At 48.9% G+C, this 15,424-nt stretch overlaps 1 protein-coding gene across 3 annotated transcripts in view; it reads left to right on the forward strand.

Moving 5' to 3' along the window:
- The window catches only part of TIMM50 (translocase of inner mitochondrial membrane 50), a 46,883-nt gene that overhangs the window by 21,580 nt on the left and 9,879 nt on the right, over positions 1-15,424 (forward strand). For all 3 annotated transcript variants that reach the window (XM_077840544.1, XM_077840546.1, XM_077840545.1), the window contains exons 4-6: positions 1,330-1,351; positions 11,329-11,387; positions 13,409-13,528. In XM_077840544.1, the coding sequence (XP_077696670.1) occupies positions 1,330-1,351; positions 11,329-11,387; positions 13,409-13,528 (201 nt within the window). The remainder of the gene's footprint in view (positions 1-1,329; positions 1,352-11,328; positions 11,388-13,408; positions 13,529-15,424) is intronic.

Below are 15,424 nucleotides of genomic sequence, written 5' to 3' on the forward strand. Positions count from 1 at the left end.
AAACAGAATGGTTACAGTGACGAGTTCAAACGCACATTGATCAAACAGAAGTGTGATCAACGTCTCAAATCTCTTCATCCTCATGAACATTGCTCAGTCCTCACTCTGGCCTTCCTGCTGGGCAGTAAATGAAGGCACCTCAGGAAACACCTCTCCCCCATGGAATTCCCTCTCCAGCTTTCTGTTTGTATTCTGCAACAGAGCAGCTTAGAGCAACTTCGAAAGTCCTCCTGCCTTCCTAATGAATTCTAGTGATGAGCTGCTTTTCCTGTGTCTTGGGGACATCACCCGATAAGGATTTTGTACATAACTGTATTTTAGCTAACGTTTCTCCATAAAGATAAGCCCTTCTTTGTAAAATAAATGTGGTGATTCAGACAGCTTTGACATTACCGTGGGGTTTTCCTTTAGCAAAGGGACATTTATTACTTGTATTCTGGTAGTGCCTACAGGCTGCAATTGAGATCAGGGCCCTGTTGTGCTGGGCACTCTGTAGACACACAGTTACAGTCACTTGTACCCAAGGAGCTTCCAGTCGAAATAGGCGAAGGGCGGGAGTGGATTATATTCCTGATTTAACAGATGTGGGAACTGAGATGCAGAGCGGTTGTGACATATCCAAAGTCGTGGCAGAGCCAGGATTTGAACCCAGGTGTCCTGCATCTCTCTCATGCTCACATGAAGACAGCTGTTCCTATATCCCAGTGGAGTTCAAAGTCAAAGTTCCCCTGAGCGACTGGCGTATCTGTTCGACGCAGTCCAGCCACATCCGTTTCGGTGGAGTTGCTCAGGAATGGAATTTGTTCCTGTATTTTTCTCTGTCCTCAGATATTCAGTTTTCTGTCCAACTGTTCTTAGCAAAGGGTCATGGGATCTGAAATACTCCTTATAACCATTGTGATATGGTGCAATAAACATGCTGCTTATATATGAAACGTGCCAACAGTTAAGGCCTTCCTGGTCCTCTTGTCCTTCTCAGCCTGGTCCTCTTGTCTTAGACAAAGAGCTGATGTAATTAACTGATGTCAGGAGTTTTCATCCCCTCTCCCCTCCCCTGGGGAGCAGGCCCAGTTGGCCTTGCTGGAGTGCTGTGCCTGCCGTGGGTACCAGACCTCAGAATTGAACATGCTGGCAATGGTAGCGTTTGGGTAAGGGAGGGCTGGCAGCTGCACCCCAGCCAACAGATGTATCTGAATATTCATATGTTTAGAGATTAATCTTTCTCTTAATTAGGCAAATGGCTGTGAGGGTGTCTCTAGCCATGCTGTGTAATGTAGTGGAGTCAGAAAAAGAAGAATAACCAGCCATATCTCTTTTCTTTCCCTACAGATCCCAGACGAATTTGATAATGGTGAGTAAAGCCCCAAACCTGCTTCTGAGTTGGCTCAGTGCTTTGGGCCGCTTCCTCCCCATGAGCCCTTGGCAGACAGACATGGAAGAGAGGCTGGTGCAGGGGTGTGTATGTGGGGGGTGGGGGAATAGACTTGTCACTCCTGCAGATGTGAGCTCGGTAGCGCAGATGGCTCTCTTGATAAAAAGGGCAACTCACTGGTCATTGGGAAGTCTGTGTGAGGTGGAACAGAAAGGCCCTTTTGCTCCAGGTTGGAAAGATGGCCAGTTTTAAAAGCCAGAAATGCTGAGCAAGGAGAGCGCTGGCAGGTGCAGGGAGAGAGACATTTGCCCTTCCTTTTCCTTATTCATCCAGCGGTATCCCTCTGTGGCAGGACAAAGTAGCTGCCCTCCAGGAGACGTATCAAACTTGGCGACTCTGCCTGCCTTCCCAAAGCCTCCCACTCTCCCCAAGCAGGAAAGTGACTCACTTTGGATAAACACGTTTGTGTTTGGGCTTCTGAATTCTGCACTGCGTGAATTGGGGCTTTTACTCCATGCCTGTCACTGTGCTAAGAGATGGATGTTTGCCCCGGCTGGGTGCTCTTGGATTTGGCAGTAGACACCTCGTTTAAACTCTTCTCCTAGACAGAGAAGCACATCTGGGCTCGATGCTTCTTAGTTCTGTTGTTCATGAATGATGAAAGTGAGGGACTCTACAGTTACCTGTCTGGGGAGTGGAACTGGCTGTGAAATGTCTCTGGACTCAGTGAATCCACTGGGAAGTTGGCTTAAAATACCAGATCAAACCGAGAGTGCTTCTGAGCTTCAGTTTCCCAGTTTCTGCCCCTCCTTCCTCCCTGCGAACATGGTGCCATCTTCTGTTGTGGTCTGTGTTCTGGAGAGCATACGATGATTCCCCTTTAATCCCCTGGAAGACATGCAGTTGTTCCCATTGTATGGATGGATAAACCAAACCACAGAGAGGTTGCATGACTGACCCAAGCCTGACACTGATTTGCTGTGGCAGTAGTTTTCCTAATCCCCTGCTCTAGCCAGTAGCCCACACTTCCGGCAGTGGGGATGGAAACCAAGAACTCCCGCTGGAGCCTTCGAAGCGAGGGGATGGAGAGCAAAGGGCGAAAACAGTCCATGGTGAGGGCTTTGGTCAACTGGGAGGCAAAACTATTTCCTGTGGGCTACTTTTGTCATCTGCACATGGATTTCTTATGGAAAACGTTTCCTTGTGAGGGATGTAGGGATGTTTTTTCCGATGGAAGGGTCTGGTCCAACCAGGTTTATGACCACAAATGAGTATGTGCACACGGCAGAGGGAAGGTTTGGCAGCCTATAGTCAACTCTGTTAACGTGCTCAATTGAGTTTTACAGACGCGGAGTCTGCTTCTGGTTGACATGCTCCCGTCCTCTTCCGAGCCTCCCAAACTCTCATTTGGGTGAAACAGCAGCTCTAAACCTTGTCACCTGCCTATCACTGCAGCAGAGCTTCCAGCTGGTCCTCGTAGGTCAGAAATGGGGCTGGAACCCCTTTGACTCCTGAAAGAAACCATCAGCTGCTGTTTCCTCTTCTGACTTTTGCTGCAAACGGTGCCGTCCGTGTTTTTCTGGTCATCACATTTTTGGAGAAGAGCAACAAAACTAATAAGGAAACCGCAGCAGCTGAGCACCAGGGAAAGCCTGAGAGCTAAATCTTGACTTGTCTAAATTGCGGGAGCCTGTACATGTTTGAAAAGCGTTAGAGCCAAGGAAGAAGAGGGACGGAGTGTGATTTATGAGAGGATGGGCTCAGTGGTTAGGGTGCCAGCCTTGGCCTCGGGAAACCAAGGTGTAATTCCCTACTCTGCCTTGTGTGACCTTGGGCCAATCGCCAAGCCTCTCTGTGCCTCGTACTATAAAATGGGGATAGTAGCATTTCCCTGCCTTGCAGAGAGGCTGTGAGGAGAAATTCATTAGCATGTGATGAGCTCTGATACTGTGGTGTTGGCGGCCAGATAGTATCATGGCAGATGAGTAAGAGTACGGGGGTGAAACTGAGAGAGGACAGTTTAGGGCGGCACTTTCAAAAGTAGCTAAGTGACTTAAGAGCACGTGTCCCATTGACTTGCACTTCTACAGTGTGTTTAAAAACCCTGCCCTGAGGCTGAATGTTGGGAAAAGTTTCCTGAGAGTGAGATCTCCAGCTGTGGAACAGTCTCTCCAAGACAAGGCGCAGCTGCTCTGTTACTTGGGTCTTAGGACAGAACATGAGCAAACTCCTGTCAAGGAAGACTCCTGGCATTGGGTCCCTAAGAAAGACGGAGTGTTTTGAACTTGATTTTTCTCATCTCATAGTGACTGTTCAGTAAAACCATTTCCTCTCTTTGCATAGATATAGAGGGAGTATCTCCTCCTCTCCCCTTTCCAATTTAAACCCTCCCACTCATCATCCTCCCATGGTCTGACTGGTAACACAGAACAATAGGCAGAAGCAAAGATGTTTGGGAAATGAGAATCGGGTGGAAAACTCCTTTTCTGTTGCACTCTAGATCACAGTTTTCAGAAGCAGACAACAATTTTGAACAACACACTTCTGTGGCACCCAGTCTGAGGAACCTTTAAAGGGCCTGACTTTCAGCAAGGGCTGAGCACCTGTCCTCTAAAAATCAGTCCTTTTTCTGGTGTCTCAGTTTGGGTACCCCAATCACTGGTCACTTAGTACAAATGGCCCTAGTGAGAGACGTGCTTAGACTGTCTTGTCCCTTCACCCAACTTACGGTGTCCTTTGCTTAGGGAGATTCTAGGAAAACTGGACAATATCTTCTCTAAGGCCTAGGCTACACTTAAAACTTATCCCAGCATAGCTGTGGCAGCTAGGAGTGTAGAAAATATCACACCTGCTAGTGACAAAGCTATGCCACCAAAGCCCCCAGGGTAGATGCAGCTATGCCACCAAAAGTGTGTTTCTGTTGGGTTGGCTAATGTTGTTTTGGGAGACGGTGTTTCTACCCTGCCAAAACGCCTTCCATTGGCAGACACCGTGTCTATTCTAGGGGGGCTATGCCAACGTAAACTCGGTAGTGTAGACCGGGCCGCACAATCAGCAGTGTATGTAGGCTCTTAATTCACTAGGCCTCTGTCTTGGATTCCTGTGTGGTTTTATCTTTAGTTTCCCCCCTGGATATCTATACTTGTTTTTCCACCCTGGAAGATAATGGGGTTTGTTCCCACCTTCCGGGATTGCCTGGCATTGCTGCGATCGCCAGCATGCTATATGGCATCGGGGTTCTGGGAAAGGAAAGGCTGCAGCCTTGACCAAGTGAACTATCTAGGTTGCAGGACCTGGCCTGGTGTTTAATTGCTGTTCCATTTGTAGCTGAAATCTTGTCCATTTCCATATTAATCAGCCCAGGGTTAATACTGTAATTAAAACGAGATGAATTGGTAATGAACCAGCACTAAAAGCAGCAGCTGAGAATGAGCCAGGAGCCCTCCTGACTGCAGAAGATTAGCTCGATATTCACTCAGGTCTCCATTGCACAGGGGCCTGCTCGGTGCCCAGCTGCAATCAAATCCACACGGTGTGATCATCCGAGGAGGCAGCGGAGCCTGAAAGGCCAGGATGCTAATGACGATTGTCCATCAGTGAAGCTCTCGGCATTTTTTTAAATCTGAAATTCACTAGCAAAGATAATGTAAAACTCCCACCTGAACGCTGCTGATCTCTGAGGTACATGGTGATCTATAACCCTAATACCATTTCCCACCCGCCAAAGAATGACCCCTTGAACCCCCCCCCCCCCAAATTAAATGCTCAAAAAGGCCAGCCAGTGGTTTTGAGGAAGGTTAAGAGGTACATGGTCATGAGAACAAAATTCCTCAACAGAGACGTGATCAGCATTCATCTTTTTCTTTTAGATGTATATTTGAACTCAATAACATACTCATTTAATAGAACCACTCCAGAATCCACCAATCAAGGGGTTAGTTCTAATATTTGTTCCCGGTGGTGCCCAAGAATGTGCCAGGAATTTTCGGAACCTAAATGGGAGGCGCGCTCCCTGCTGTTCAGAGGGATCCATAAACCAAATGATCATATGGGCTCCAAAATCAGTAACTTGTAATCTCCCCCCATCTTTCCTGCCACCCTTCCGATTGTGGAATGGGTGTATGTTTTGAAATGATGGAAAAGGGATGGGCTGGGAGATTGTAGCAGTGCCAGAAATTCTGGCTTTGGAATTTGGGAATCTGCTTCCTCTTGTTCATCGCTTTCCTTCGTGGGTATGGGGAGAACAGAACTGCCTGCCTTGCCCGTGAAATGCTGATAGCACCTGCCGCTCTGCGTCAAGTTAGTGACTATAATGAAATCTCATGCTTTGGGGCTTCAGCTGCTTACCTGCAGCGGAGTCAGGAAGGAATTTGTTCACCAGTGCAGTTTGGTTTGTTTTCTTGGATGTGGAGGGTATTTTTCACCTTCCTCTGGAGTATCAGGCTGACCATTGCTGGGATGCGGTGGACCGTGCTCTGAGGCCTTGCAGAGAATCCTCTGTTAGCTGCCTGGCAGGTGCGTCTCACTCTCATGCTCAGGGTCAAACTGTTTGCAAGGTTTGGGGTCAGGAAGGCATTTCTCCCCCCCCCTTCCCCCCCGGTCAGATTGGGAGGGACTTTGGGGTTATTGATTCCTCTGGAGCGTGGAACTCCGGCTGGGATCATCTGGGCCTGTCTCGCCTAATCAATTCCCTGCCACTGCAGAAGCCTCAGCCTCTCCTGTTCTCTCCCTGTGACTCAGTTTAGTTTTCTGAGGACAGAAATTCTTTTGGTGCAAGGTAAGTCATTGACTTACTATAGGGACATCTGGCTGAAAATCAGTGCTATATGTGAGGTCTGACTAGATGATCCATTGGTCTCTTCTGGTCTTAAACTCGATGAAACTATATGGGCCCCAAAATCAGTCCCGTGTATCTCGCCCCATCTCCTCCCCTCCCTCCCCTTATCAAATTGTTGAAAGCGGGCGTAAATTTTGGAACCACAGAAGAGGACTCCTGGTGAGTGGAGGGGCAGTTTTGATCACTTTGGCAGCACAATCACAGAACTCTGTTCAAACCTCAGCCAGTTGATGGGAAAGTTGCCTCTCTGATCAGGTTTACAGATATCTTCTCCACCCCATCTCCCCCTCCACATAGGGTCTGTGTTTTGCTACTCCTTCCAAAGCTACATTCAGGGCAGTTTTCATACCCCGCTTGGTTATACAAGCTATGGAATTATTTCACTATGATATTGTTGGAGACCCATCTGGTAAAAATCCCAGCCCGACCGAGGATTTAAACTCTTTACTTTGGCTGGCTGGAAGCACAAATGTCTTTACCACCTTTTGGATTTAGGTGGCAGAGAAATCTGGGGGGAGAGCAGCTCAGAATATGGAAAGCCGGATTATAAATGTTAATTCTTTAATGTGTTTAAGCTGGATAGTGAGTGAGCAGTAATAAGTGTAACATGCTCAGCTCCCCCTAGGGAAAAAAAAATCAAGAAATAAAGTAACTTTACAATTCTAATCAGCTGAGTGAAAGGGCCAGTGTTTGAGCTGCTTCTCCAGAGCAGATGTACTGGTGCATAAACAGCGTGTGTGAGTCTCTTGTCGAGGGCAGAAGGTCAGGCAGGACTTGTGCTGGGATGGGAGGGTTAACAATTCTCTCTTCCCTACCCATCCCTGGGCATAGCTGCGGGGGGGAGCAGAGTGGGAAACTGCTGTGACACTGAATGAAGGGGAGGGGGGGATGTGGCGCTGTAGTATGTCTGCCCCCCAAGGGACTGGAGCCATAGGCTTTCCAGATGCCCTTCTTAGCCTGTTCCACTTGATGAGCGAAGAGCAGGGGCAGATTTCAGGAGAGAGAGCCCCAAGGGGGTCAGAGCGGAGCGATGGGGAAAGGTCAGGCTCTGACGGCATCCTGTCGCAGCGCGGTTTCTCATACCTTCGTGCTGTCTGGCGTGTCTTCGCTTGCTTAAGATCATTCTGTCGCTGCTCACTCATCTGTTTCATGGATCGGCGTTGCTGAAGGAGCCATAGACTCCCCCTCCGCCAGGCTCTGGCCCCCCAAATTCACCCAGGCCCCAGCTCTCTACAGCCCATGCTTCCTACTAGGGAAAGCTTTCCATAGCTCCCTGATAAAGCCCACGTGTTATTTCTGGATTTTCTTCCTACAGCGTGTTGAATATTCTGGATACCTACATCAACATAATGCCATTTGGTAGACCTATTTTGGTGGTTTCTGTTGGAGCACACCTCTCAGTCATACAGGCTGACTGTTGATTTGACATTTGCAGTGTGTCGGTCCCAGGATATTAGCGAGACAAGGTGGGCGAGGTAGTACCTTATATTGAACCAACTTCTGTTGGTGAATGAGAGCTCTGTGTAAGCTCGAAAGCTTGTCTCTCTCACCAGCAGAAGTTGGTCCAATCAAACCATGGTTTTTCAACCTGCGGTCCGCAGACTAAGGTTTCCAAAGGGGTCTGCGCCTCCATTTGAAATTTTTTAGGGGTCCTCAAATGAAGAAAGATTGAAAACCACTGCATTAAAAGATGTTACCTCACCCACCTTGTCTGTCCTTTTCACAGCATTTAGGAGTATAGTCCTACCAGACGGCAAAGATCTGCCAGATTGTGAGGTGGGGCTGTATGAAGGGGGGGTTACAGCCCTTATTCCAATCCCAATAATGCAGAATCTTAGTGAGAAAGTTTCAAGCATAGGTCTTGCTTCGTCCTACAGTTTGTAAGGGAAAATAGCAAAGCCCGTGGTGGGAGGAGGGGCTTGACTTTCTGAGATACTGCGCTCCCACTGAGTTGAACTGGTGGGGGCTCAGCAAATCAGACCCTTTGTTATGTTACTTCTGCCCCCTCCCTAAAGGAGCCTGGAAAACAGAGAGGCAGATGGAACTTTGCTGAACACTTTCAAAGGCAGAAGGTCCGGCGAGCGGAACACTTTCAGATCAAACACGTACAGAAACACACAGTGGAGGCAGGGCCTGGGCTTTGTCTGCCCACGGACCCCTGAGAGCGCGTGAGCTGGGATAGGAAGCGCTTTTCACCTGCTCCGTTCAGCAGGCCTGGCATATGCTCCGTCCAGATTAAAAGCCATTTTTCAGTCAGTGGCCCATTGTCCGACATAATAGAAAACTCCCCCTCCCCGCTTTTCCTCTCTCCAAATCTCTGGCTAATTCTCCGAGCTCTTCCTTTTAGATTTAAAGATGTACGGGTTGGGGTTAACATAATTGTTTAACCACCATGCGCCAGCCATCATGTGACCTAGAATAATCTGTCAAGACACTGCAGACCTTTTCTTCACCTCCCCTGTTTGTTTAAAACAATGGGTACCTACTCCCCTGTAGACATGCGGCAGATAACTTTCCACTGTAGAGCTGAGCACCCTCTCCCCAAAGCTATTATGTGTTCTCGGTTTTCCTGAGGTCATACTAAAGACTTAGCTCTTATGTAATGCTTTTCATCTGTAGGCTGCAAAGCTATTGTCCTCCCTGTATTACAGAGGGGAAAGCGAGGCAGGGAGCAGTGTGTTTGTTGTGTGTCAGTTTCAGAGCTCTGATCAGTTTCAAACCTGGAAATAGAATCCAGGCGTCCTGTCTCCCAGCTGCCTCCCCTGCATGCTAGAATTTTCAAAAGGGTGGTGTTTGTTTCAAAAATATTAATTGGTGTTGCAGATCTGTAGTATTCTCCATGGGAGGGAAGGGGACAATTGGACACAGAGTCCAAGTTTAAAACATGAACGCAGGCCAGTAAACGGTAAACTCAGTCACAGATGAGACTTTGTTTTAAAACCATATCCCTTTTTTTTTTCCTTTCTGATTTAACTTTTCCAGGGTGTTTTGTTTTTTTTTTTTTTTCCTTTTCAAGTGTTGCATCTGACAGACAGAGTCCAATGCAGCCTTGGCCATGATCAGAGTCCCCGGTATGGGCCTGCGATTGACACCTGAATCCCGCTCTCAACAGCCCCATCGTCATCCGCCCCAGCTGCTCGGTCTGCATTATCATAACAATTGCCCCCAAATTATGTCCCATTCAGTGCGCCTGCCTTTGATTGATTAACTTACAGTTTCTGTTTGAATAACCCTGGCCGCTAAGATGGTAAAGCTGTAATCTCAGAGGGATAGTTAACAGCGATGGTGTGAGGACTGCGGACTCAGTCACACGCTCTCTACAGCCTGACCCCTGCTTATGGGAACATCTGAAGAGACAGGAGGCCAGTAATTGAAAAATCCATTCCTTGTGTGTGTTGGGAGGGGCAGAGGGATGCTTCTGCATATGTGAGAGCTACATCAGATGGTCTGGATTGCCAGACAGCAGCCCACGCTTCATCTGCTAGCATGGCGGATGATCAGAAGATACAGTTGTATATATTTGTTCCTACAGCACCGAGTGTTTTCCCTAGACTTCTACTTTCTAGACACAGCCTCAGTGTCCCCAAAAGAAATGCTATCCTTGGCGTATCTCTTAGGGCAGCCTCCTTCCCTTTTAAAGGTACGGGCCGAGATTTTCAACCGTGGCTAGCGATTTTGGGTATCTCCATTTTTTTTTTTGAGTATTCAGCTAGACCCCTTAAAGAGAGGGGACCTGATTTTCAGAAGGATGGTGCTCCATGTTTTCTGAGAATCACCTTTAGTGCCTCAAGTTTGGGCGCCCCACCCCACCGCCCCAAATCTCTAGACACTTGTGTAGTTTGGCTGTGATTGGCAGCTAAAAACCATGTTCTTATACTGATGTGCATATGCCTTCCTTCCCCCTCCCCTCCTTTCACTCTCCATTCATCCCTAAATTCTGTTTGCCAGTTAGAGAATGAAATAGTTTGGGATAACTTGCCCCCACCTCCCACTGATACAACAGAAGACCTGTATGATGCTTGTAAATAACGGAAATGAAGCATAAAATAACCAGTATATTTCAACGCATAAATTGCCACAAAATTTTTGCAAGTTTAGTTTCAAGGTCTGCTTGCTGTTACCTGCCTCCCCCGCCCACTGAATTACCTTCCACCCCCCTTTTTGGTGATGATGGAAAACAATCTTATGCCTCAAAACAAATTGCTGCTCGGGGCACTCTTGTGCCGGGCGCTGCACGCACCAACTGAGGTCAGGGCCCCCATTGTGCTGGGCACTGCTCAGGCACAGAGTAGTTACCGCCACTCCTTGGGGGTGGTTTAATTGTGCCAGCGGGATAGAGCCAGCTACATGAGAGACCTTACAGAAGCACAGCCTAAGTCTAGACAAGGGGTGGGCTGGAAAATAGCAGCGTAAAGAGGAGAAGGGACTTGTCTATGGTCAGAGAGCAGGTTGGTGTTAGAGCTGGGAATAGAACCCAGGTGTCCTGAACTCCAAATCTGCAGCCCTGTCCAGAACCTGCTGCCTCCCATGCTGGTTGGCCTGGGGAAGAGGATGAACAGACTCTTGCAAGACTGGCTGATATGAATAGGATCCTACGTGAGGATGTTGTTACTTAACTAATCAGACCCTTTGCTGAAGCAAATTCTTATAGCATCACCAGTTCTGGGGTTGGTTTTCTTGTGCGGAGTCTCTTTGGTGGAAGTATAATTAGAAGAGTTTGTGTCCCTGAAAGGATCCCTGGCTAATGAAATGATAAATTCTATCTTGTACTTGGCTTTCTGGGTATTTTATATGTTGCCATCACCAGTGCCTTTCGGTCACGAATAAGCAAAGCATGTTTGTGAGGGAAAGGAGCAGTAACCCTATTTTGCAGGTGAGAAACTGAGGCACGTGACTTGAGCAAGATCTCCCAGGAAATCTGTAGGGAGCTAGACATTGAACCTCCACTCTAATGCCCCAAGCATCCTCCCTCCCTCCCACCCAGCCCATTTGCATCTGGTCCTTTCAGAATCCCTAGCGAGGCAGGGATTCATTTTCCTGCTAGCTGTGATGGGTGGCGTGAAGACTTTTCCCGCTCTAGGTGCTGCTGCTACATGTGAATCTTCCTCTTCTTTTGCAGATCCAGTGGTGGTTCAGCAGCTCCGAAGGACGTATAAATATTTCAAAGACTATAGGCAGGTGAGTTGCTGCACAAACCCTCCGGCTGGTCTTGAATAGCTCACCAAAGGGCTGATCCTGGGCTCTGCAGTCAGGTAGAAACGCCAGCGTAAATTTCACAGGCTTGAGCCAAATGTAACTCTTATGATTAGGAAACAGAGCCCCTCTCCAGATGGTTTGGATAGACCCGTTGCAGTTCTTTATCATTTGTCTTCTGATAACACATAGAGGCCCCCACTGCGATTGGGGCCCTCTTGTGATAGGCCCTATACAAACGTGTGATGAAAGACTGTCCCAGCTCCAAAGAGCTCTGTGACCTAATGCTGTCTCCGATTTGTAAAACCGCGTCCCTTGTCATGGATTTAATCTGGCCCCGGCATTCGAAGTTTGGCTTGAGAGGAAGGATGGCCCAGGGGATAGGGCACTAGCCTAGGTCTTCGGGCATCTGGTCATTTCCCTGCCTTGGGCATGTCACTCAGCACCTCTGTGCCTCAGTTTCCCACCTGTCAAAGGGGGCGGGGCCTGATACTTCCCTACCACAGGGGAAGCCTGAACTAGTTGGAATCCAGCAGGTGACAGTGCAGCAGACCAGATAAGCGAGCAGAGTTCGTACCCCGGGTCCATGCCTGGCTTGTATCACCCATGCTGTCCTGTCTTCCTAGCTGTTCTTACCCCCGCTAGCTGATTCAAGCCAGCTCCGGCGGGCTAACCCATGCCCAGCTGTCACTGTGTAGACATCCCCTAAGAAAGACCTCAAGCCCTTAATGAAATACATTTCGGCTGACGGTTCTCATATTGAAAATTCGTAGATTCCAAGGCCAGAAGGGCCCACTGCGATCATGTATCCTGCCCTCCTGAATAGCACAGGCCAGAGAACTGCCCTCAGATTGTTCCTTTTGAGCTAAAGCTTTAAAAAAAAAAAAAAAAAAAAATCTTGATTTAAAAATTCCCAGTGATGGAGAATTCGCTGCAACCCTTGGTAAGTTGATCCAGTGGTTCGTTACCCTCCTGGTTAAAAATGCACGCCTTATTTCCAGTGTAAATGGATCTAGCTTCAAAAAAAGGTTTTTTCTTTGTCTTGCTGAGATCAGCATCCAAGCTTCTGTGTTCTTCCCCCTACAACAGTTGACGCTGCCCTGAATGTGTAGGTGTCGAGCTCTCTGTGTTGTGAATGTCATCAGCTATTCCAGGGTAGAAACTCTCCAACCTGAACCGTGGCCTGTCCCTTACACCTTGGCAGCTAAAAATCTCTTCACACAAGCAGCTTGGTTCTCATTAGGAGCCCACGTTCTTGTTAATGCTCCCAGCTTTTTGAGCTGTCTTCGCAGGGAAGGCGGAAAGGCTGCTGCCAAGCACAAATGGATAGCGGAGGACCATTTTAGACCTCATTTTAGAGCACTCGCGCTGACAAAGCACTGTTCACACTGGCTTTTTTCGTTGGTAAAACTTTTGTCATTCGGGGAGGGTGTTTTTTTTTCACACCCCGAGCCACAAAAGTTTTGTCGCTCAGTTTCCAGTGTAGACAAAGCCTTGGTTTCAGGGGGACACAGCGAGTGCAGACTGTTCCAGGTTGGGAGGGACCTGTGTTCTCTGAAATCTCCCACATGTTAGTTTTTGAGGCAAGCTGTAGCAAGGTGTTAACGGTGTTCTCCTGTTTCCTCTGATTAAACAGAAGCCTGGTACAACAACTGGGAGTCGCATGCGTTTTTTCCAAAGCAGATAGGTTACGAGGTCAGCTGTCAGAAACACTCAGGTATTCAGTGTCATGAGAATAGCATCTTGGGAACTAAAGCCTTCCAAGGAAGGAGGAAGTGCCAGTGGAGGGGAGATTTTTGTACAGCTCACGGGGCTCGACGTAGAGGTGAAATGAACGATATCCGTGATGCAGGAATTCTGTATCTCGCCCATGCATGTTAATGCAGTGTGCCGGATAGCCATGTATAGTCGTGTTCTTCTGCCTTGCTGCTCCAAGCTCCTCCGTATCTGGCTTCCTCATACACCTGTAACTCTTTACTCTGTCTTCCTGGGTCTCTTCCCTGCAGATGATTATAGAGCCCACCAGCCCGAAGCTGCTTCCAGACCCCCTGAAAGAACCATACTACCAGCCTCCCTACACTCTGGTCATTGAGCTTACAGATGTGTTGCTCCATCCCGAGTGGTCGGTAAGTCAGGCTCTCTCCCCTTTGTGTTCCCCTTTCTGGAGAGAGTGTTTCGGGGGAGGAGGGCTCCTTCCCTCAAATTCTTTGAGGGGTGTTTCAAGTGCTTTCGCGACAGACACATGACGAGAGGCAGTGGGTTACTGAGTTAGTTGAGATCCTGCTAGATCGTAAGTGAAATCTAGATTAGTGGTCCCAGCGTAGCACCTGTTTCTTCCCTATACAGGGCCACTCTATAGGTTGACGCAACGGTCAGACCACAAGTGGCTTGCTAGGAAAAGACCATGGTACTGCTAGTCAGGAATGGGAGTACAGTTCTGTGCACAGAGAGCCCAGGTGGGCTGCAGGTTAGGACTGACTGGCATCAGTAAAGCTGTGTGTGGAGAGCCCAGAATTGGGGTTGCAGGGGTACACTTGGTCGGGATCAAAGAACATTGGTAAAGCTCTGTTCCTTATGGATAGTTCACTGACTTCAGCTGAACCGACCCTTGCTTTTATTCTGGGAGTGCTAGGTGGACTCCAGGCCATTCCCGCAGATCTGACAGCTGTAGCAAACAGAAGCTGTGCGTTGTGCTCTGGACCCCGGTCTGCATGATCCTAAAAGCTGGCAGTAACTAAACCTCTTCTCAGCAGGCTACTTCTGAGAGGAGGGAACATCTGGTTGTGGGGGAGCCAGCTGCGTGCCTTACACATGCAGGCCTTCTGCTGTGTAAATGGGTGTGGTGCTTCAGCAGATGCGCTGGGCCAAAGAGGAGAGGGTGGTGCCAGCAGAGACAAGGAGGAGGGATCGCGTTTGCTCCGTCTTTCAAACTTTGGGTTCCTCTCCAGTAGTCACAGCATCTTGAGGCAGGATCGAATGACTGCAGACAGTGATCCCTAAGCACGTAGGCCTGCTGTCTGACCCAGTGGGTCCGGCCCTGTGGTTCTAGCCTAAAGATGGAACAGAGCACTGACAAATGGAGAACTCGCCTTGCAGATCAAGCTGTTGAATCCAACCCCTTCCCCTCCCCCCCAGCATCTTCATCCCAATCCAGTTTCCCCTCCGCAGTCATTAGATCACAGTGCACATCTCAGGGGTAGAACATGTCTTCGATCCACGTCTTGGGAGCTGCTGTTTAGTCTGGTTGTGGATGTCCTGAAGTACAGTGGTTCCCAAACTTTTCCAGACCCTGACTCCATTTGAGCTCCCCTCCTCGTAATGCGACCTCCTGGCTGTGGGGGGGAGAAGGGGGCCTGCCCTGCACTCACCCTGGACAGCAGCGGCTCCCGTGTCTTGCCGGGTTGAGCCCGGCATCCTCGCCCGGGTTTTGTGGCCTGGTGCACGTAGCCTCAGTGCCACTTGGGTTTGGCCCATCCGTTGTCCCTCTGAAGATGGAGACAGCGGGGTGAACAGGTCAGATTTTATTGGCATTGTGACCTAGCACATGGGGTCGCGACGGCACTCCGGTTTGGCCCATGGATGGCCCAGATGTCTCCCAAAGGTAATGGGCATTGCATCACGTCCCACTTAACTACTGTGAATTGGACATGTTTTACTTGATCACAAATTGCTGTTTTGTAAGTAACCAAGGGAAGGGAGGCCGTAGAACTGGAGAGAAATGCTAGCATTCCAGGGTATGGTGGGAAATCCGGAGTTGTCTGTGGATTTGAAGGACAGCTGATCACTCTATTTCAGCAGGCTGGCCAGGCCAGGCCAGGCCAGTCGTCGCTCTTACACAGAGGGGAACTTGTGGACAGAGCAGTGCTGCTAACTTCCAGTAGCCCTGACACCACTCGCGTGATTTGAGTTGCTAACTCACCAGCCACGGAGCAGGGCGTCTTTGGGATCTGAGCATTGGTTTAACACACAGTCTGTGGGGTTGTGGTCCACAGAACAGGCCTGCCCCGTGCTTGGGCCAACGA

The sequence above is a fragment of the Eretmochelys imbricata genome, chromosome 23 (assembly GCF_965152235.1).
Source record: "Eretmochelys imbricata isolate rEreImb1 chromosome 23, rEreImb1.hap1, whole genome shotgun sequence".
NCBI lineage: Eukaryota > Metazoa > Chordata > Testudines > Cheloniidae > Eretmochelys > Eretmochelys imbricata.